This window comes from Atractosteus spatula, chromosome 3, assembly GCF_055471065.1.
Source record: "Atractosteus spatula isolate fAtrSpa1 chromosome 3, fAtrSpa1.hap1, whole genome shotgun sequence".
Lineage (NCBI taxonomy): Eukaryota > Metazoa > Chordata > Actinopteri > Semionotiformes > Lepisosteidae > Atractosteus > Atractosteus spatula.
In genome coordinates, this window is record NC_142708.1 from 66,940,741 (window position 1) to 66,963,085 (window position 22,345).

The 22,345-nt window shown below is 57.2% G+C and overlaps 1 protein-coding gene across 2 annotated transcripts; it reads left to right on the forward strand.

Moving 5' to 3' along the window:
• The first annotated feature begins 3,192 nt into the window (after window positions 1–3,192).
• Window positions 3,193–21,653, forward strand: LOC148838290 (ephrin type-B receptor 4a-like). 2 transcript variants are annotated; one of them, XM_088911623.1, is made up of 16 exons: window positions 3,193–4,218; window positions 10,390–10,460; window positions 11,290–11,971; window positions 14,577–14,732; window positions 14,831–15,166; window positions 15,700–15,824; window positions 15,946–16,111; window positions 17,015–17,117; window positions 17,424–17,488; window positions 17,695–17,808; window positions 18,069–18,316; window positions 18,462–18,677; window positions 19,358–19,507; window positions 19,598–19,791; window positions 20,114–20,269; window positions 20,621–21,653. In XM_088911623.1, exons 1-16 carry the CDS (start codon window positions 4,137–4,139, stop codon window positions 20,727–20,729), a joined length of 2,973 nt encoding a protein of 990 aa, XP_088767749.1. In that variant the 5' UTR covers window positions 3,193–4,136; the 3' UTR covers window positions 20,730–21,653. The 2 variants fall into 2 exon arrangements, with proteins under 2 accessions (XP_088767749.1, XP_088767748.1); XM_088911622.1 differs by having other exon boundaries at window positions 19,358–19,791.
• The last annotated feature ends 692 nt before the right edge of the window (window positions 21,654–22,345 follow it).

Below are 22,345 nucleotides of genomic sequence, written 5' to 3' on the forward strand. Positions count from 1 at the left end.
GACGTTACTATTCAGTACAGTACACTGCAGTCTAATACAGTCAGTACACTGCAGGACAAGACGTTACTATACAGTACTGTACTTTACAGGACAATACGTTACTATTCAGTACAGTACACTGCAGTCTAATACAGTCAGTACACTACAGGACAATACATTACTATACAGTACAGAACACTACAGGACAAGACATTACTATACAGTACTGTACTTTACAGGACAATACGTTACTATACAGTACAATACACTGCAGTCTAATACAGTCAGTACACTACAGGACAAGACGTTACTATACAGTACCGTACACTACAGGACAATACAGGACAATACGTTACTATACAGTACAGTACACTGCAGTCTAATACAGTCAGTACACTACAGGACAAGACGTTACTATGCAGTCAGTACACTACAGGACAATACAGGACAATACGTTACTATACAGTACAGTACACTGCAGTCTAATACAGTCAGTACACTACAGGACAAGACGTTACTATGCAGTCAGTACACTGCAGTCTAATACAGTCAGTACACTACAGGACAAGACGTTACTATGCAGTACAGTACACTGCAGTCTAATACAGTCAGTACACTACAGGACAATACGTTACTATACAGTACAGTACACTGCAGTCTAATACAGTCAGTACACTACAGGACAAGACGTTACTATGCAGTACAGTACACTGCAGTCTAATACAGTCAGTACACTACAGGACAAGACGTTACTATACAGTACAGTACACTGCAGTCTAATACAGTCAGTACACTACAGGACAAGACGTTACTATACAGTACAGTACACTGCAGTCTAATACAGCCAGTACACTACAGGACAAGACGTTACTATGCAGTACAGTACACTGCAGTCTAATACAGTCAGTACACTACAGGACAATATGTTACTATGCAGTACAGTACACTGCAGTCTAATACAGTCAGTACACTACAGGACAAGACGTTACTATGCAGTCAGTACACTGCAGTCTAATACAGTCAGTACACTACAGGACAATACGTTACTATGCAGTCAGTACACTGCAGTCTAATACAGTCAGTACACTACAGGACAAGACGTTACTATGCAGTCAGTACACTGCAGTCTAATACAGTCAGTACACTACAGGACAAGACGTTACTATGCAGTCAGTACACTGCAGTCTAATACAGTCAGTACACTACAGGACAAGACGTTACTATGCAGTCAGTACACTGCAGTCTAATACAGTCAGTACACTACAGGACAAGACGTTACTATGCAGTCAGTACACTGCAGTCTAATACAGTCAGTACACTACAGGACAAGACGTTACTATGCAGTCAGTACACTGCAGTCTAATACAGTCAGTACACTACAGGACAAGACGTTACTATGCAGTCAGTACACTGCAGTCTAATACAGTCAGTACACTACAGGACAAGACGTTACTATGCAGTCAGTACACTACACGTTCAGTACAGTCACCACAGCGGCTTTAACTCGGAGTGTCGGGCCACCTCTGTGGTGATCGACGTGGGATCAATAAACGCCGTTGGGGGGGCTGTTGGGGCGCTATTGGTGGCCGGTGGGGAGCTGGTGGGGCGCTATTGGTGGCCTGTGGGGAGCTGGTGGGGGCAGGCGGGAGCCCTCTCAGCGCTCAGAGCGAGTTTGACAGGCGGGGCGGAGCCCCGGAGCCCGGCTGACAGACGCTCTAAAAGGAGATGATCGATGAGCTGACGGGGGAGGGGGAGCTGGGGGTAATCGATAAGTCAACACCACTCAGTGTGTGGGAAGAGTGTGTGTGTGGGGAGGGGGTCGTATCCCAGAGGAAACATTAAGGATAAGGACCAGGGGAGGCACGTGCGGGCGGAGACTCCGGGTATTGAACTCGCCGCTGGGACCGCAGCCGGAGTCCTGCCTGTCGCCCAGTCCGTCCAGTCCGGTCTGAGACTGCCCAAATGAATCCACTTGGCCCCTGTTCATTCTTAGCGAGGCTCCGGGCCAGGCTGACCCTGAATTGGGTGCGCAGTTATGATGATGATGATGGTGATGATGATCTTAGAGGAGGCAGAGAGCTGCTGTCCCTGTGCTGGCCGTGTGGCTGCGAGAGTGCCCCAGGCGGGACAGCTCCACCCGCAGAAGCACAAGAGCGCGTCCGGACAGCCCGGCGACAGCGGGCTCCCGTGCTGTAGTGGCTGAATTGATGAGTTATGGCGTCTGTGGTCGCGTCAGTGAAAGCTTAGACTCCGGGCCCGCGGGCGCGGAGGCGAGGCAGACAGCTTGTGGCAACGCGGTCTGATCCGTCCGTATTGGGACCAGCGGGCCGACAACAGGCTGCGGCTGGGACGTGCGCTGTCCCCGCCGGTCCTAGGCGTGCCGTCCAGTGACAGTAAGCGTTGTGACATCTCATTTCCCAGGCCCACTGCGGGGACCCGATGCTGGTTTCTGCTCTGAGCACAGTGCGCTGTACCTCTGGGCCGGAGGGACAGCTGATGAATTCAGTACCAGTGCTCACTGGGCACAGTCATTCCAGAAGAGAAAGTCTGGCACCGGCTGCTTTAAAGCTGTTCTGTAAAATTCCCATTTATACTAATAAAAGCCTTAACAAGGGCCTGGAAATAGGCGCTTATAAAAAGCGCTATATAGCTTCTCTTGAAGCTTCTAAAAACGCCTGCATTTTTTAGATTATATATTCGATAACCCTGATACTATTTTATGGTATAAAATCAATTTGGATATATTGTGACTCCTTTGACAATAGCACCTCTGTTGTACATCGTTATGAGTTTGTTGAAAACAGCACCTAGATAAAATGTATTCTTAATGTTATTAAGATAAGATAATTAAAATAACACAAACGAGCACCAACACAGCAGTGCGCGTGGCCTGAAGTGTTTTCAGGCAGGGAGACCAGCACTCGCTGTCAGGACGCGCACTAAGGGGTTAAGTCCGGAGCTGTGCTCGATAAAGGCGAAGTGATGGACAATCCGGCCACCTGCACAAACATGCTCATTACTATGACTCGCACCAGCGGAGTGACAGCTCTGAGGACGAGTCATTATCCAGCAGGCGAAGGAAAGGCGGTACTTAGTGGGGCGGAGTCATAGGTTGACAGGGCCTCCAGCCAATTACGTTCCCACACTAGGGAAGGGGCGGTCCCCGGGGGCGGGGCCTGTGGTCTGCGAGCGCTGCCCAGCGCGAGGCAGAGCGGAGTCTTGTGTTTGGAGCTTACAGGAGCGCACGGCTCGCGAGTTCGGTGCCCAACTTTCTGACGGCAAAACTTGAACTAAAACAACCGCAGATTTTATAAAAACAATCACGACGAAAGGGGGAGGATCGAAAACTTCTTTTTTTGTGTGTGGCCCTGCTATTTTTTTTTAAGAAAAGAGAGGAAGAGAACGAATGGACAGACGGAAAGCTTGTTTTTGAAAAGGAAATTTGCAAAGAGGGGCGAGAGCTGGCGTGCCGCTCTCCGGGGAATCTCGCCGACTTCTCTGCGCCTTGGAGGGCTGACGAAGCGACACCCCCGAGCGCCGGGGCGCCGCGGCCGCTGTCCGGACTCTCCCTCCCCCGCCGAGCGGCCAGGGAGCAGCGCACGGAGCCGCGGCGGTCCAGCCCGTCGCGCTGAACTGATGCTCCGAAAGAGCGAGTTTCCCTCGCTGGTCCGCTTGTGCGTGGATCCGGGACCCCCGCGCCGGGCGCAGGACTGAGTTTGGTGCGCGTTGCTGGGGGGGCCGGGGGTTGGTGTCGGGAGGACAGTAAAACAGCAGCCCAACAGCAGAACAGTCCGGATTCGGAGGCGCGTCTGGGACTGGACGGCCCTGCTGCGGTCTTTCTATAAAAGCACTTTTTACCTCTCCCCCCCCCCCCCCCCCACCCGTACAGACCCTCACCCCCCTCCTGTGTGACAGGACACGGGCGAACGGCCTCGGCGATTAGACGCTTTAACACGGCTAAATCCCCGCATTTAAATCAGAACCGCGCCCGGCGATCCGGCCGACAGGTCTTCAGGCTCTCGCTCATCTTGATGCGGGCAGCGCCGCCGCCGGAGACCCTCCTTCCCTGCTGACCTCTTCTCCCGAAGTCTTTCCAGCGTCGCTTTTGCCCCGCGATCGGCTTGGGGTGGTTTTCACCCTCCTGTGCCGCGGGCGTCATGGCCTCAGGAGCCGGGGGCGTGCTGGCCCTGCTGGGGGCGCTGTGGCTGGGCTCGGCCGGGCTGGCCGGGGCGGTGGAAGGTGAGTGGGGTTCGGGCGCTCGCTGGGGATGTCAACACCAGCCTCCCGCCGACACTCGTGCTCGGTCCCGGGCGTGCGTCCGCCCCGGTCCGCCTGCCGGGCTGCTTCTGTGGGGCTCGTGTTTCGAGGGGTTTGTGTTGGGTGGGGGGGGGGGGGGGTAGGAATTTTGTCGAGATGAGAGCCAGGTGAAAGTCGGAAAGCCGTTTGTGAAAGGCTGGGAGCTGGTTCGCCCCACTCGGCCCCGAGTTGACGACAACGACGTGGTTCGGAAAACCGGGCTGCCGGAGGACCGAAACGCGGCGACGCGCTTGGGTTGAAAATGAGGGTGAAACGGCTCAGTTGTTTCCCGTTTTCGGGTTTTCTGAACTCCGGCTGGCTAACCGAACAGTCCTGCGGTTACAGCTCTCCGCCTCACATCTCGCTGTGGGTGTCGAGACGTGCAAATCAATTACTGCTGGTTCTGCTGACGAACTGTCCCAAGTTACAGACGTATATTCCCTTGGGGTCAATATGTCACTCGGAACACGTTGGGGTCAAGTCTTGCACTAATGAACCGAGTCGATCCTCCCAGCTCTGTGAAAATCGATGCGGGGTAACGGAGCCCGGCGGCACGGCCGTGTGAGGGGAGACGGGCGCCTCCTGGCCCTCGCGCGGCGCTCGGGGTGCGACCCCGGGGCGAGAGGCTGGCGCGTGCCGGGTCAGGAGAAACGGGCTCGGGCGCGGCGCCCGGTCAGCGTGTACCACTGCGACACCGCGGCGGCGTCTCACTGCGCTGGCCCGGGCGCATTGAGCCGGGAGCGGTTCGGACGCCTTCATCGCGACATTCCCGCAGCCCGGGACGGGGATTCACTACGACCTCGCGACAAGATAAAAATGGAAATTCGCAGGCGACCAGGCAGCGCGCGCTCTGAACGGGCCGTTAGTCCAGCACAGATCGCACACGGACACTCACGCCGCGCCCGGTCTTCCTAGAAGCCAGTTAACCCACCGGCATGTCTCCGAACCGGTGGAAGCCCACGCAGACTCGGGGAGACAAACCCCACGCAGACAGAACGGGATGTGTACCGGGCAAAACAACGGGAAGGCTGTCTCGTGCATTTACCCTCTGAAAAGAATACCCCGGGCCAGAAACACGGTACGGCTTTAAAGCTGAACATTTCGACAGCGCTTTTTTCGTGTTTTTGCCAACTTGAGCACAGGCCTCTGTTGTAAACGATCGCAAGAACGCAGCAACGCTGACGAAACCCCCCGAGACCAAGGCAAGCCCGTCTGGTTTCCCTACGGCTCCCTGATCCCAGACTGCCTTCAGGAATCCCGGAGAGTCGGCCTCCGCCATACGGCAGCTTGTTCCAGACCCCCGCCACTGTTAGTGTAAAGACGCGCCTCCTGCTTTCCGTTTTAGCTGCAATAACATGACATTCGGCGAATACACTTCCCGCGACTGCTGCAGCTGTACCGATATGGGCGACACCTGCAGCGGCCGATTGCAGAGCGGCGAGTTATCACGGAGAGCTGTAGTGCCGGGCGTTGTGCTCGGGACGGTAGTGTCGCCTGAAGCTGAGGTGGGCCCGAGCCGAGACGCCCGCGAACCCACATTCCCAGCGCGTCTGGGCTTCTGGCTCTTACTGTGTCCAGGTGGGGCTGCACACTGGTGGTGGTGAAGGGGATCCCCATTACCTGTAAAGTGCTTTGAGTGGAGTGTCCAGAAAAGTGCTATATAAGTGTAAGCAATTATTATTATTATTATTATTATTATTATTATTATTACTACTACTACTGTAGAGCGACCCGGTTTCAGCGGTTTGTCTGGCCGCTCCGAAGGGAAGCCCGTGTGAATGTGTGGAAACGGGGGCTGAGTCATTGACTGGATCTCCGCCGCGGACAGCGAGCCGTGTCCTTGCTGCGCCTCAATACTGACCGGTCTCTTCCCTGCGCCTCAATACTGACCGGTCTCTTCCCTGCGCCTCAATACCGACCGGTCTCTTCCCTGCGCCTCAATACTGACCGGTCTCTTCCCTGCGCCTCAATACCGACCGGTCTCTTCCCTGCGCCTCAATACTGACCGGTCTCTTCCCTGCGCCTCAATACTGACCGGTCTCTTCCCTGCGCCTCAATACTGACCGGTCTCTTCCCTGCGCCTCAATACCGACCGGTCTCTTCCCTGCGCCTCAATACCGACCGGTCTCTTCCCTGCGCCTCAATACTGACCGGTCTCTTCCCTGCGCCTCAATACCGACCGGTCTCTTCCCTGCGCCTCAATACTGACCGGTCTCTTCCCTGCGCCTCAATACTGACCGGTCTCTTCCCTGCGCCTCAATACCGACCGGTCTCTTCCCTGCGCCTCAATACCGACCGGTCTCTTCCCTGCGCCTCAATACCGACCGGTCTCTTCCCTGCGCCTCAATACCGACCGGTCTCTTCCCTGCGCCTCAATACTGACCGGTCTCTTCCCTGCCCTGCGCGCTGCAGGCAGACCGCTCAATCGGTAGAGAGGGGAGGGACACCGTCCATTCAGGCTGAAACACTTGATGCTCAAGCGAGGGGACGGCTGTACGGCTGGGGCGGTCTTTGCCTCTTCCGTTCCCCGGCGGGGGGTGGACCATGCTTCTCCCGTGTTCGGGCTCGGCGGTTCCGAGCGCGGGTATTAACGGACCGCTCCACGGGTGAGGAGGCAGTCCGCTCAGGACCCCAGCCTGCTCGGAGTGGGGGGGCTGGTCGAGCTGTCGGGTTCTCTTCAATCGCCCTTTTTTATAATGGAGGAGGAGGAGGAGAGCCCTCGAAACTTTCTTTTCCTTTCTTCTGAAGGGAGAACAGAACGCTTGTCTCCCCTTGCCGGCTGCTCCCCCCTCCTGCCGGCCGAAAGCAGATTCCCCTGAAATCCGATTAAACGGAACCGAAGCTCCAGAAAAGGATTTGCATTTCAAGTGACACTCGCCCCCTCCCTGCCTCCAGTCGCGGTAAAGCCCCCGATTAGCGACTTAAAAAGCGATCCTGGAGTTTAATAAATCCCCTTCTCTCTCTCACAGCCCCGCGACAGCTTGTTTTTTTTTTTTGGTTTTGGTTTTGCTCTGAAAATTGACGAGGCGTCTCGTGCCCGTCGCTCCAGGTCGGCCGATCGATTATTCCAGAATCCCAGGGGAGCGCGCGGGAGATTTCCCGGTGACACCCCCCGGCGGCGGCCCATTAATCCTCGCCGTGTTTGCTCCGGCGGTTTGCAGTTAAAATCAGCGGGACTCGGAGATTTTATTGAGGGGGCGGAGAGAGGGAACTCCGCTGTGCCGGGCCCCCCCGGCTCTGAGCGCGCAGGCGGGAGTAATTAAAAACTGAGGAGTTGATGCGACTCTCTTTCCCGCTAAGCCTACGCGGTTAGTAATGCAATTAAAGACGCAGCGTGTCCGTGCGGGAGAGTTTGGTATTGCGCGGCCCACCGCGATGGAGATGAGTCGTCAAATGTAGCTGTGGTGCTATCGCTGGGCATGATAAGGGGCAGACACTAACCTCCCTGCGCTGTGGTGTGGTACAACGTGGGCCTTGTGTGTGTGCATGTACTGTACATGGGCTGACAGAGACAATACAACTGTGACACAACACCAGGCACAACAGGGAGCAGGCACACCCATCAGCACTTGGTTCTGTGGTGTGTGTGTGTGTGTGTGTGTGTGTGTGTGTGCTTTGTCCCTGAGGGTTTGAGTGTGTGTACGCGACATGACCGCACAAAACAGCACACACAACACTGACGCCAGCCAGCCTCTGGACAGCACTACTACAACACCACAGATCCAGCCCAGCCAGTGATAGTGCCTCACTCAACACAACCCGCACGCAACCAGGACGCCAACTGGCACAAAACAAAGACGGTGCCCACCTACGCGCACAACCCTGAAGTCTGTGGAGTGTGTGATGGAGATCCGAGTCGCTGTGCTAGTGCGTGCGGTGCTGCTCTCCAGACCTCTTCCTCCATGTTGTCTTATTTAGAAACAGAGCTCATGTCAGAAACGGCAGCAGTGGAGCCGCAGAGTCTGTGGAGCTGATGGCAAGCTGCTGTAGACAGGGCGCAGAGTGCGGGCGGGGTGTGTGTGCGTAGCTGTCCCAGCCCAAGTGTGTGTCCGGGGTTTTGACACCTCTCCCTGCAGCGCAGGAATGTTGAAGGGTATTGAAGTAAATAAGGCGCAGGTGTCCGTCCGCGCTCTCGGGTCTGGGGGGAACGGCCTGGTTTGTGTTTTTTCCAGCTGGCGCACGCTGGCGACTTCCTGCTGCTTCACAGACTGCTCAGGCCCCTAGTGGAGAGCAGGAGCCCCCCCCCCCCTCCTTCGCTCTGTTTGGCGTGGGGTGGCAGAGCGCGCTGGCACGGTCCGGCCTGGTCCAGCCCTGTGCCGTCTCTGTCCTGGGGGCGGCTGGCTGTCCCAGGCCTGGCGCCCCTCTCTGAGCTGCCAGCAGCACCTGGAGAGGAGAAGGGCAGCTGGAGTGGGCAAGGAGCGGTGCGGGCAGGGATCGGGGTGCAGGCCAGGGGTGCGGGCAGGGATCTGGTAGTGTGGGCAGTGGTCTGGCAGTGGGTCGGGGGTGCTGAGTGATCTGGCAGTGCGGGCAGTGGTCTGGCAGTGGGTCGGGGGTGCTGAGTGATCTGGCAGTGTGGGCAGTGGTCTGGCAGTGGGTCGGGGGTGCTGAGTGATCTGGGGATGCGGTCAGGGATCTGGCGGTGGGTCGGGGATGTGGGCAGGGATCTGGTGGTGAGTGAGAAGTGGGAATGGTACCATGAATTGCTTGCTAGCTAACTGATCTGAGGATCCAGCCATGTCTTGAAAGATGCAAGCAAACTTGCTTCTGAAGAGAGAGCACAGGTGGGCAGCTTGTTCCAGACTCCCACCACCCTTGGTGTACAGAAGGGCTTCCTGTGCCTGTATCCCCTGGTTTCAGTTTTTCAGCATTAACCCCAGTAAAGGGTCCCCTTCTACTCTGCCCTGCTTGAGCCTGAAGAGACTCAGTCCCCCAGTTCAGACGGGGAACGTGCCCCTCCGCTCTGCTCTGGAGCAGGAGTCTTCCTGAACCCCTCTCCAGCACTCAGTCCGGCTCTGTGATCCGGGAGACTCCCCTGGTGCACGTAGCGCCTCAGACACGCTCCTCAAATTACTGCTCTCTGGCTGTGAGGCCTGGGCCTAATTGGTGTTTACTATTCCTGGTAATTAAGCCAGATCGTTAATTACAGCCCAGCCATCTCTGCTGTGCCCTGGCAGTGGGAAGGGCTAGAATTCACCTGCGTTCAGAGAGCAGGATACTAGGCTCAGCCAAACTGAGAGAAGAGAGTGTTTTCTTGGCCTGATTCTCAGAGGAGTGTGACTGTGTGATGAGAGGCTGTCTGAACTCTTTACTAATTGTTATTGCTCTGGCAACACTGTGGGCCACTGCCAGTGAAGCTGTTGCAGTTTGATGTGGAGTCTGCCTGTCTGTGACAGTCTTGCAATTTAATAAGAACCTTTAATCACAGAGAGAGGAGTTACAGACTCTGACAAGTGTGTACACACACACACACACACACACACACACTTGACAACCGCTCTGCCAGAGGAACATGCAGACTCCCAGAGGTTCACACAGGCACACGCAGACTCACTGACACGTGTGCACACAGATTCACTGACCCCAGGACACGCAGACTCACTGATGCACATGCTTACCGGCCCACATGTGCGCACACACACTGTCCATTAATAAACTGGTTCACGGGGGCAGTCACAGACATGCTCTGGAGTGTGCAGCAGGCTCTGGTACTCTGAAGATTTGGAGCTGCCTGCCCTGTCTGGAGTCGGTCTGTTCTCCTGTGTGGAAGGATGCTGGAGCTCAGTTCACAGTTGTGCCCTCCTGCTGCTTCAGCACAGCTGCTGCACAACCTGCTGCAGCTCGTAAAACCTGGCGAGACTGGCTCATGGAGATCTGAGAGCAGAATGGAGGCTCAAATTTCCATTTCTGCCTCCTGAAGCAGGGTTCAAGTCTCCTGTCTGTGGCATGAGGAAGCCGTGGCGTGTGCGTGTGCGCGCCGGGAGAGACTGCAGGCATGACGTGCTCAGCGGTGATCCTGTTAGACGCAGCCTCCTGCCCCCTGTGCAGGACTGCAGCGGGCGGCTGTAACTGTGGCGTGTGCTCACTGTGTGGCGCTGTCGCTCTCTCTCCCCCCAGAGACCCTCATGAACACCAAACTGGAGACGTCAGACCTCAAGTGGACAAACTACCCCCGCAGTGACCCGCAGGTAGGCCAGAGATCTGGGGCACGATGCCCGAGGGCGCTACTGGGGAGTCTATGGGGGTGTTACTGGGGAGTCTGTAGGTATGGGGATCAGATCTGGGGGGAGTGTTACTGGGAAGTCTGTGGGGGTGTGTTTGGATCAGATCCGGGGGGAGTGTTACTGGTGAGTCTGTAGGTATGGGGATCAGATCTGGGGGTGTTACTGGGGAGTCTGTGGGGGGGTGTGTTTGGATCAGATCTGGGGGTGTTACTGGGGAGTCTGTGGGGGTGTTACTGGGGAGTCTGTAGGTATGGGGATCAGATCTGGGGGGTGTTACTGGGGAGTCTGTGGGGGTGTGTTTGGAACAGATCTGGGGGTGTTACTGGGGAGTCTGTAGGTATGGGGATCAGATCTGGGGGGTGTTACTGGGGAGTCTGTGGGGGTGTGTTTGGAACAGATCTGGGGGTGTTACTGGGGAGTCTGTAGGTATGGGGATCAGATCTGGGGGTGTTACTGGGGAGTCTGTAGGTATGGGGATCAGATCTGGGGGGTGTTACTGGGGAGTCTGTGGGGGTGTGTTTGGATCAGATCTGGGGGGTGTTACTGGGGAGTCTGTGGGGGTGTGTTTGGATCAGATCTGAGGGGTGTTACTGGGGAGTCTGTGGGGGTGTGTTTGGATCAGATCTGGGGAGTGTTACTGGGGAGTCTGTGGGGGTGTGTTTGGATCAGATCTGGGGGTGTTACTGGGGAGTCTGTGGGGGTGTGTTTGGATCAGATCTGGGAGTGTTACTGGGGAGTCTGTGGCGGCCGTCCAGTCTCGCTGACCGGTGCCTCTCTCCTGCCCTGTGCCCAGTGGGAGGAGTTGAGTGGCATGGACGACGAGGGCAACATCGTGCGGACGTACGAGATCTGCAGCCTGGGCAGCGGCACGACGCAGAGCCACTGGCTGCGGACCACGCTGGTGCCCCGGCGCGGCGCCACCTACGTGTACGTGGAGGTGCGCTTCACCGTGATGGAGTGCTCGTCCCTCACGGCGGCGCGCGGCTGCAAGGAGACCTTCAACCTCTTCTACTACGAGGCCGACTCCGACGAGGCCACGGCCTCGCACCCGGCCTGGATGGAGAACCCCTACACCAAGGTGGACACGGTGGCGGCCGACCAGCTGCTGCGCCGCGGCGCCAAGGGCAAGAGCAACACCAAGACCCTGCGCCTGGGCCCGCTGGCCAAGGCCGGCTTCTACCTGGCCTTCCAGGCGCAGGGGGCCTGCATGGCCCTGCTGTCCGTGCGGGTCTTCTTCAAGAAGTGCCCCGCCACCACCCGCGACTTCACCAGCTTCGACGAGCTGGTGCCCCGCAGCCTGGTGCAGGAGGCCACGGGCCGCTGCGTGCACGGCGCTCGCCAGCTCAGCGCCGCCCCCGCCGCCCCGCCCCCCCGCATGTTCTGCGGCGAGGACGGGCAGTGGGTGGAGGGGGCCACCTTGGACTGCGCCTGCATGGAGGGGTACGAGCCGGCCGAGAGGAAGACCGCCTGCAGAGGTGAGAGGGCTGGAGGAGGAGGAGGAAGAGGGGGCTGGAGGAGTAGGGAGAGGGCTGGAGGAGTGGGGAGAGGAGGAGGAGGAGGGAGAGGGCTGGAGGAGGAGGAGGAGGAGAGGGCTGGAGGAGTGGGGAGAGGAGGAGGAGAGGGCTGGAGGAGTGAGGAGAGGAGGAGGAGGAGAGGGCTGGAGGAGTGAGGAGAGGAGGAGGAGGAGGAGAGGGCTGGAGGAGTGGGGAGAGGAGGAGGAGAGGGCTGGAGGAGTGGGGAGAGGAGGAGGAGGAGAGGGCTGGAGGAGTGGGGAGAGGAGGAGGAGGAGGAGAGGGCTGGAGGAGTGGGGAGAGGAGGAGGAGAGGGCTGGAGGAGTGGGGAGAGGAGGAGGAGGAGGAGGAGGAGTGGGGAGAGGAGGACGAAGGAGCGGGCTGGAGGAGTGGGGGTTGGAGGAGAGGGAGAGGACTGGAGGAGTGGGGAGAGGAGGAGGAGGAGGAGAGGGTTGGGGGAAGAGGGGGTTGGAGGAGAGGGAGAGGGCTGGAGGAGTGGGGAGAGGAGGAGGAGAGGGCTGGAGGAGTGGGGAGAGGAGGAGGAGGAGGAGGGGGAGGGCTGGAGGAGTGGGGAGAGGAGGAGGAGGAGGAGAGGGTTGGGGGAAGAGAGGGTTGGGGGGAGAGGGGGTTGGAGGAGAGGGAGAGGACTGGAGGAGTGGGGAGAGGAGGAGGATGAGGAGGAGAGGGTTGGAGGAGTGGGGAGAGGAGGAGGAGAGGGCTGGAGGAGTGGGGAGAGGAGGAGGAGAGGGCTGGAGGAGTGGGGAGAGGAGGAGAGGGAGAGGGCTGGAGGACGAGGAAAGGTTGAAGGGGAGGTGTGGACGAAGGAGGACAGAGGTCATTGCAGAGCTCAAGTGCCTCACAGCCTTGTCTGTGCGAGACTGGAGAGATTCAGCTCCTCTGGCCTGTGAGCGCAGGGCACCCCTGAGCCTGGCAGTGTAGCTGGGAGTGCCTGCAGCCTCCAGGCTAGAGCACATAGTGAAACTGGGAAAACAGAGAGGCAGCCTGGTGTCACGGATACCTTCAGACACGCACAGTCCAACACACTCGCGCAATCACTGCCACACAGGTGCACAAATCCACTAACCCAGTGCGTGCTTGTGCTCACACAGTTGCACACAAATCACTGACACACACACTCTTGCAGTCATTCACAAGCCCCCTGCACGCACGCACGCACACACACACACTCGCAGTCATTCACAAGCCCCCTGCAGCCACACACATACACTCTCGCAGTCATTCACAAGCCCCCTGCAGCCACACACACAAACGCGCGCAGACACACACACGCACCCTCTCAGTCATTCACAAGTCCTCTCCAGACACACACACACTGACACACACTCTCACAGACCTGAGCTCATCCGCTGTCTAATCCAGACTCAGGCTTCTGCTCGTTAAATCCCATGATGAAAGGATTCGTTATCATCCTAGAATGCACAGAGCTGTGTCGAGACGCGCCCCGACCCCCCCATGCACACCTCGCCCTTCCCTGAAATCTGGGATGGGGTGGCGCTCATCCCAACCACAGACGCACGCTGGGAGTGAGGAGGAATGAGAGAGGAGAGGATCAGGGATCACGGAAACATAAAAGGTCCAAAAGAAAGGGACTGGGGATTTCTGAGGCACAGGTGCCCCCTGGGATCAGTGTACAGACACCCCTGGGGCACAGGTGCCCGGTCTGGTCTGGGGTCTGTGTGCTGGTGTCTGTGCTGGGCTGTGAGGACTTCCCATCCTGCCCCTCCCCCCTCCAGGGAGTAGCGTCCTGCCGGGTCAGCCTGGGGTCACATTCCAGATTGTCCCATTCAGACAATGGGCTGCTCCCTCCCTTCTCCCCCCTCCCCTCCTTCCTTCTCCCTGTCCCACCCTCTGCCTGCACGTTAGCCAGTTCACTTTCAATTCAAGATGCCTGATTGGCATGAATAATGAGTAAAATCAGTGTTGCCAAAGCAAAACAAGTACAATTAACATAAAACAAAAATCTGCAGGCATTTACAATAAAGACACAATCATCAGACATTTACATATAAACATGGAGCATTACTGGGAGACAGGCTCTCTGTTCCTCAGGCTGTGACAGGAGATCACATACTGGGCTGCCAGTTCAACTGAATTCCCTCCTCCCTCTCCCAGTAGGATTGGGACCCGTTGTGATTCTGGCAGGTGTGGGAACTCTGGGATTAGATTTCTGAATTTCGGGAAGAATGTTTCTCTAATCCCAGAGTATCTGTCACAGTGCAGTAGGAAGTGCACCTCTGTCTCTATTTCTCCCCGCTGGCAGTGGGAGCACAGCCTGTCCTCTCTGGGCAGCCAGGTCTGCCTGTGTCGCCCAGTTTCTGTGGCCAGGCTGTGGTCACTGAGCCTGTACTTCGTCAGGATAAAAGACAGTCCAGGTCTGTGTGGGACTGGAGTCCTGAAGGTGGTCCAGGCACTCTGCCAGCTGAGCTGGTTTGAAGAAAGCCAGCAGCTCCTCCTCGTGTCAGTCTGGGCGCAGTGCCGGTTGAGAAGGAGTCTGTCGTGCCCTTTGCTGTGTTAACACTTCTGCTCTCTGCCCTGCTCTCTTTCCCAGCCTGCCTCCCAGGTCAGTTTAAATCCACAGTGGGGGACCAGCAGTGCCTGCCCTGCCCGGCGAACAGCCACTCCACCTACACCGGCTCTGCAGAGTGCCAGTGCCGGACGGGCTATTACCGGGCCGAATCGGACCTCCCCCACACGCCCTGCACCAGTGAGTACCGAGTGTCCCTGTCACACCCCGTCGCTCTGCACCCTCGGCCGAGGTCTGGATCTGATCGCGTCCATCTGCTCCCCCTCCCGCTCTTCCAGCGCCCCCCTCGGCCCCCCGCAGCGTGGTGTCCCACATCAACGACACTTCGGTCACCCTGGAGTGGAGCGAGCCGCTGGACCGCGGGGGGCGCGCTGACCTCGTCTACGAGGTGCTGTGCCGGCGCTGCGGCGCCGCGGGCGGGTCCTGCTCGCCCTGCGAGGACAGCGTGTCGTACCGGCCGGCGCAGCGCGGGCTCCCCGGCCGCCGCGTGGTCGTGTGGGGGCTGGCCCCCTTCACCACCTACAGCTTCGAGATCCGGGCTCTGAACGCGGTGTCGCCTCGCAGCCCCACCCCCCCGCCCAGCGAGACCGTCAACATCACCACGAACAGAGACGGTGAGGGGGAGGGGATACTGAGAGGGAGTGTGGAGGGAGGAGCTGGAGGGAGGAATAGGTGGGCTGAGCAAATGGTGGGAGGAGCTAGATGAGGATTGGGTGGGGCTAATGATGAGATGAGCTGGGCGACTGGACAGAGCTAGTGGCGGGAGGAGCTAGGAGCTGGGCGGATCTAATGGTGGGGTAGCTAGATGACTAGGTGGAGCTAGGGTGTGTGGAGCTAATGGTGGGGTAGCTAGATGAGGACTAGGTGGATCTAATGGTGGGTGGAGCTAGATGAGGACTAGGTGGAGCTGATGATGGGAGGAGCTAGGGTGGGTGGAGCTATTGGTGGGAGGGGCTGATCAGTATCGGGGGAGTGGGAGAGTAGTGTGAGGCACAGTGTAGTGGGGAGTGTGAGGAAGAGGAGGGGAGTGAGAGAGAGAGAAGCACAGAGGGATGAAAAAGGAGGAGGGGGTGGGAGACATCTGCCTCGGTTTCTGTCCTGCTGTCTTCAGACACTGCATGTCTAATCTATCTGTCCGCGTGCACAGTGCCGTTGCCCGTGTCCGACATCAAGGATAAAGAGGTGACCGACAGCAGCCTGACCCTCTCCTGGCCCATCCCAGCCCAGCCCCACTACAGCATCCTGGACTACGAGGTCAAGTACTATGAGAAGGTGAGAGGGAAGAGGAGGAACGATGCTGGTTTATTGTTAATTGAGCTGTTTTCGTGAGTCGCTGTGTTACACTTCCTGCTTGCCCCCTCTCCTGTGCTCACTGTCTTCTCCTCTTCCTTAGGAGAAGGGAGAGAAGGACAGTGTCCAGTTTGTCAAGAGCAGCACAAACTCCGTGGTGCTTGGCGAGCTGAAGAGAGGGACTGTGTACGTGGTCCAGGTCAGGGCCCGCACCATGGCCGGCTACGGTAGTTACAGTCCACTCGTGTCTTTCCGCACCCAGCCGAACGGTAAGAGTCTTCTGCACCTGTGTAGAACTCTATTAAAACCCCTCTCTCTCAGTGCAGTGTTAATGGACTGTAGTGTCCAGTGTGTCTGTATTAACCCCTCTCTCTCAGTGCAGTGTTAATGGACTGTAGTGTCCAGTGTGTCTGTATTAACCCCTCTCTCTCAGTGCAGTGTTAATGTGCTGTAGTGTCCAGTGTGTCTGTATTAACCCCTCTCTCTCAGTGCAGTGTTAATGGACTGTAGTGTCCAGTGTGTCTGTATTAACCCCTCTCTCTCAGTGCAGTGTTAATGGACTGTAGTGTCCAGTGTGTCTGTATTAACCCCTCTCTCTCAGTGCAGTGTTAATGTGCTGTAGTGTCCAGTGTGTCTGTATTAACCCCTCTCTCTCAGTGCAGTGTTAATGTGCTGTAGTGTCCAGTGTGTCTGTATTAACCCCTCTCTCTCAGTGCAGTGTTAATGGACTGTAGTGTCCAGTGTGTCTGTATTAACCCCTCTCTCTCAGTGCAGTGTTAATGGACTGTAGTGTCCAGTATGTCTGTATTAACCCCTCTCTCTCAGTGCAGTGTTAATGGACTGTAGTGTCCAGTATGTCTGTATTAACCCCTCTCTCTCTCAGTGCAGTGTTAATGTGCTGTAGTGTCCAGTGTGTCTGTATTAACCCCTCTCTCTCAGTGCAGTGTTAATGTGCTGTAGTGTCCAGTGTGTCTGTATTAACCCCTCTCTCTCAGTGCAGTGTTAATGTACTGTAGTGTCCAGTGTGTCTGTATTAACCCCTCTCTCTCTCAGTGCAGTGTTAATGGACTGTAGTGTCCAGTGTGTCTGTATTAACCCCTCTCTCTCAGTGCAGTGTTAATGGACTGTAGTGTCCAGTGTGTCTGTATTAACCCCTCTGTCTCCCTCTTCAGAGACATCCACTAAGGACCCCCAGGTGGTTATGATTGCAGGAATAGTTGCTGTGGGAGCTCTGCTGCTGATTGCTGTTGCTGTCGTTGCTATTCTCTGTGTAAGGTGAGACACAAGAACAAGGAGGAGCAAATGGGTGAGGGGGCGGGGCAGATGGAGGGGTGAGGGGGCGGGGCAGATGGAGGGGTGAGGGGCGGGGCAGATGGAGGGGTGAGGGGCGGGGGAGAGGGAGGGACTGGGTGGGGTGAGGAATGAGGGTGGGGAACAGTGAGAAATGGGGTGGAGCGAGAGGTGAGGGGCGAGGTGAAAGGGCAGGGTGAGTGAAGGAAAAAGTGTGGGGGACAAGTGGGGGAAGATCAAGTGAAATAACAAAATGACCCACTTTTCTCTTTCTCTTTTCCACACCCCCAGGAAACACGGAGGAGGGAAGGACCCTGAACTGAGTGACAAGCATGGACACTACCTCATCGGCCAGGGTGAGCCACTGGGGGGCGCTAGTGCTCCAGTGCTGGCAGGCTTGTCTTGTTGCTGGAGTGCGTCCTGCACTGTAGTCCACGCTGCAGTGACCTTGTCTGCTGCTGCAGTGGGAGTGGTCATTGTGCACTGGTGGTGCTTGTTGTGGTCATGTTTGTGTTGTTGTTTACACAGCTGACCTAGTTCTTCCTCTCCCTGCCCTCTCCAGGCACGAAGGTGTATATTGATCCCTTCACCTATGAGGACCCTAACGAGGCGGTGAGGGAGTTCGCCAAGGAGATTGACGTCTCCTGTGTGAAGATAGAGGAGGTGATCGGAGCTGGTGAGTCACCCGGACACGTTAATGACTCGCCGGGACGCGCCGCTGCTTAGATACCTCTGCACGCTGATAAACGTTGATTTCCCGAGTTCCAGATCAACATGCTGATAAGCTATCAATCTGTCTCCTCTAGGAGACTGAGGGGAGATGCATCTCTCTCCAGGAGAGTTTGGGGAGGTGTGTCTCACTCTGTCTCACTCTCTCTCGCTCCAGGAGAGTTTGTGGAGGTGTGCCTCACTCTGTCTCACTCTCTCTCGCTCCAGGAGAGTTTGGGGAGGTGTGCCGGGGGCGATTGAAGGTTCCGGGCAGGAAAGAGAACTATGTGGCCATCAAGACCCTGAAGGGCGGCTACACAGACAAGCAGAGGCGGGACTTCCTGAGCGAGGCGAGCATCATGGGCCAGTTCGAGCACCCCAACATCATCCGGCTGGAGGGCGTGATCACCGCCAGCTGTCCGGTCATGATCCTCACCGAGTACATGGAGAACGGAGCGCTGGACTCCTTCCTGCGGGTCAGTCTGCCCCTCTCTCCCTCTCTCTGTCCTCTGGTCATGATCGCGGACGTGGGGGACGGGGGACCGGGCTGGTGTCTGTCTCCTGCCTCCCCGTGTGCATGAAGCTCCGATAGCCCAACGGCGTTTCTCCATCTCTCCCCAGCTGAATGATGGCCAGTTTACCCCTATCCAGCTGGTGGGGATGCTCCGCGGAATCGCCTCGGGGATGAAGTACCTGTCGGAGATGAGCTACGTGCACCGAGACCTGGCCGCGCGCAACATCCTGGTCAACAGCAACCTGGTGTGCAAGGTGTCCGACTTCGGGCTGTCCCGCTTCCTGGAGGAGAACTCGTCCGATCCCACCTACACCAGCTCGCTGGTAAGGCTGCCCCTGAGCTGCCTTCCCCTCTGAACCATTCCTGGGTCCCCCCAGAATCCAGTGGGAGGCCAACGCCTTCAGTAGTTTGAATTGTGCGCTCTCAGGCCTGGACCTACAGCCTTGTTGTGGGTCTCCGTGCGTACACTTTCGTTTTGTGGTCCACATTACAAAATCACAATAATATGTATCATTAAAGGGTTGTGTCCTCCTGTGCGTGTGTAGATGCATCCACAAAACATTCACTGACACCCTCAAATTCTTTTTGATACCCCCAAAATAAACTTACCCCTAAAATCAACATCTGCAGTCCACACTAGGTTGCACCATACAAAGCTGAAATGAACAATCTCGGTCTGCAGATTGTCCCCGATGCCCTCCAGATCGTCGCTGGAGGTAGTCTTGGTCTTTGGTGCCAAAGGCGTGTGTGGAATTGCGAAATGGAATAGGGAAGAGGATAAGAATGAGAGATTGGGAATCTGGAATTGACCAAACTGAATGTAGACCATTTTAATTGTCAGATGAGTTGAGGGAAGGCTGAGGCTGAGAGAAGTCAAGGATAATGAAAGGAAATAAGGTGGGGATCACCAGGAGCTGCACTGGGGAGTCTTGACCCCTGGTCCCCAACCCTTGACCTTTGCCCCGCCCTACCTCTGTGTTTACCCCGTGTTTCCTGATCGCAGGGTGGGAAGATCCCGATCCGCTGGACAGCTCCCGAGGCCATCGCGTTCCGCAAGTTCACGTCGGCCAGTGACGCCTGGAGTTACGGCATCGTGATGTGGGAGGTGATGTCCTTCGGCGAGCGGCCCTACTGGGACATGAGCAACCAGGATGTAGGTGTCCCTCACTGCCACCCTCGGCCTCTCTGCCCGTCTCTCTCACCCCGCCCTCTTCCTCACCGCCTCTCTGTACCCGTCTCCCAGGTGATCAATGCCATAGAGCAGGACTACCGGCTGCCGCCCCCGCCGGACTGCCCCACCGCCCTGCACCAGCTCATGCTGGACTGCTGGCAGAAGGAGCGCAGCGCCCGGCCGCGGTTCAGCCACATCGTCAGCGCGCTGGACAAGCTGATCCGCAACCCGGCCAGCCTCAAGATCATAGCCCGGGACCCCGCGGGGTGAGGAGGAGGGGGAGGAGGAGAAGAGGGAGAGTGGGAGGAGAGCGGAGGAGGGGGAGGAGGAGAAGAGGGAGAGTGGGAGGAGAGCGGAAGACGGGGAGGAGAGGGGGAGGAGGGTGAGAGGGTGAGAGGGGCGGGAGGGGGGGAGAGTGAGAGGGGGAGGGGGGAGAGTGAGAAGGAGAGGGGGAAGGGAGTGGGAGGGGGGAGAGTGGTGGGAGGGAGGAGAGTGGGAGGAGAGAGGGGATAAGGGGAGGAGGAGAGAAGGCTTGCTCTTGATTCTAGCCCCTGCAAGCTGTCCTGACCTGCTCCCCTCTCGCCCCAGGCCGTCCCACCCCCTCCTGGACCAGCGGTCGCCCTCGCTGTCAGCGTGCGGCACGGTGGGCGAGTGGCTGCGGGCGATCAAGATGGGTCGGTATGAGGACAACTTCGTCCAGGCCGGCTTCACCTCCTTCGAGCTGGTGGCTCAGATCTCCACCGAGTGAGTGACCGTTCGTCCGCTCCATCCATCTGTCTCTCTCTCTCTCTCTCGACTGACCACTCTGTCCATTCATCCCTCTCTCTGACTGACCGCTCTGTCCATCTGTTTGTCTCTCTGACTGACCTGACTGACTGACCTCTCCATCTGTCTTCCTCTCACTGACCACTCCCATCTGTCCATCTCTCTCTGGCTGGGCGCTTTGTCCATGCGTCTCTCTTTGACCTCTCCATCTGTCTTTCTCTCACTGACTACTCCATCTATCTCTCTCACTGACCACTCTGTCCATTCGTCCCTCTCTTTCTCTGACTGACCGCTCTGTGTCTTAACTCTGCTCTTTGGTCCCTCCCTCAGGGATCTGCTCCGTGTCGGGGTGACCCTGGCTGGACACCAGAAGAAGATCCTCTCCAGCATCCAGAGCCTGAGAATGCAGGGGAAGGGCCCCCAGCCGCCCCGCTACTGACCCCGCCAGCTCCGCGCCCCCCGGGGCAGGGGGGAGCGCCGCAGGAGATGCACACGTCCACGCGGGGGCCAGCGGGCTCAAACATTCCTCAGTGAGATCCCCGCGTGTGGGGGGGTTTCATTCGCTGTATTTTATCGGTTTTAGATGACATGGTGCTGTAATCTCGGGGGCGCAGCTGTCCAGCTGCAGCAGCGTTGTGACAAAGCACAGACTTGTCCTTTACACTGGGCTGCGTTCAGGAAGGCGCAAACTTCGGAAGGACACGCCTTTCGGCCTGTGGGACTCCCAGTACGCCACCAGGTTTCCAGGCAGCATTCAGCCATCTATGAGCAACAAACCACAGCAGGCAATACTCTCAAATCTCTCGCCCCCTCCGGGACTGTGAGGAGCAAGAGGCGTTGGGGAGCGCTCTGCCGATCAGACTCTCGCCGCAGGCAGGAATGCACCCTCAGCCAATCACAGCGCAGGGAAGGGACCCGCGCCGCTTTCTCACGAGCTGATTGGTGCAGAGACCTGTCACCGAGACACTGGAGTTTTTGACTTGGTGGATTGACAGATCACCTGTGGCTCATCTTGACGCAGATTTGAGATGGGGCCTGTGGGAGGACTGGAATGGATGTATTTGAAAGGGGGAGAAATAAGTCTGGTTGTTTTTGCTCATGGACTGTGACGAAGCCGTGATCTGTGGCTGTGGGACTTGTTCTTGAACGACAGCTGACTGTCGGCACACTGACGGTGCCTCTGCAGAATCATGGGAGTTAAACCAGATCTTCATATTGAAGGTCTTATAAAATCATTTTTTACTGGATTTTCTACATCTGAATATATAAAAATAATACCATGTTGGGATTGGGAATGTGCATTTATCCCAGCGCTGTATCTCAGTGTTTAATCAGAATAAACATTTTGAGCACTGTTTTATGACACCCTGTCATTGTGATTGATTAGTGATCAGTTGTTTATTGATTAGTCAGGATTTGCTTTTTGTTGCAGTCTCAACACAGTACCCACTCCATCCTGAACACAGCCCCACCACTGAACACCGCTCCAGCACAGTACCCACTCCCCCCTGAACACAGCCCCAACACTGAACACAGCCCCAGCACAGTACCCACTCCACCCTCCACACAGCCCCAGCACTGAACACAGCCCCAGCACAGTACCCACTCCACCCTGCACACAGCCCCAGCACTGAACACCGCTCCAGCACAGTACCCACTCCACCCTGCACACAGCCCCAGCACTGAACACCGCTCCAGCACAGTACCCACTCCACCCTGCACACAGCCCCAGCACAGTACCCACTCCACCCTGCACACAGCCCCAGCACCGCTCCCCCTCCCACCATTCCCTGTCCTCTTATACGCACTCCCAGAAACTCGGCAGGGAGGGGGGAGAAAGGAGAAAGGGGGAGGTCACACTATCAGCTTCCTCTCAGACATTCCTGCCTCTCCCGTCTCAAGACAGACGACAGAAGCTCCATTGTGTCACTCCGGCATCCCCCCTACGCCTCAGTCCTGCCAACAGAGGCCCCTCTATCTGCCTCTCCCCCCCCCAGAGAGGGGCTCCCCTCCGTCCATCCTGCCCCCCCACGAGCGCTTGCCGAGTACAGTACA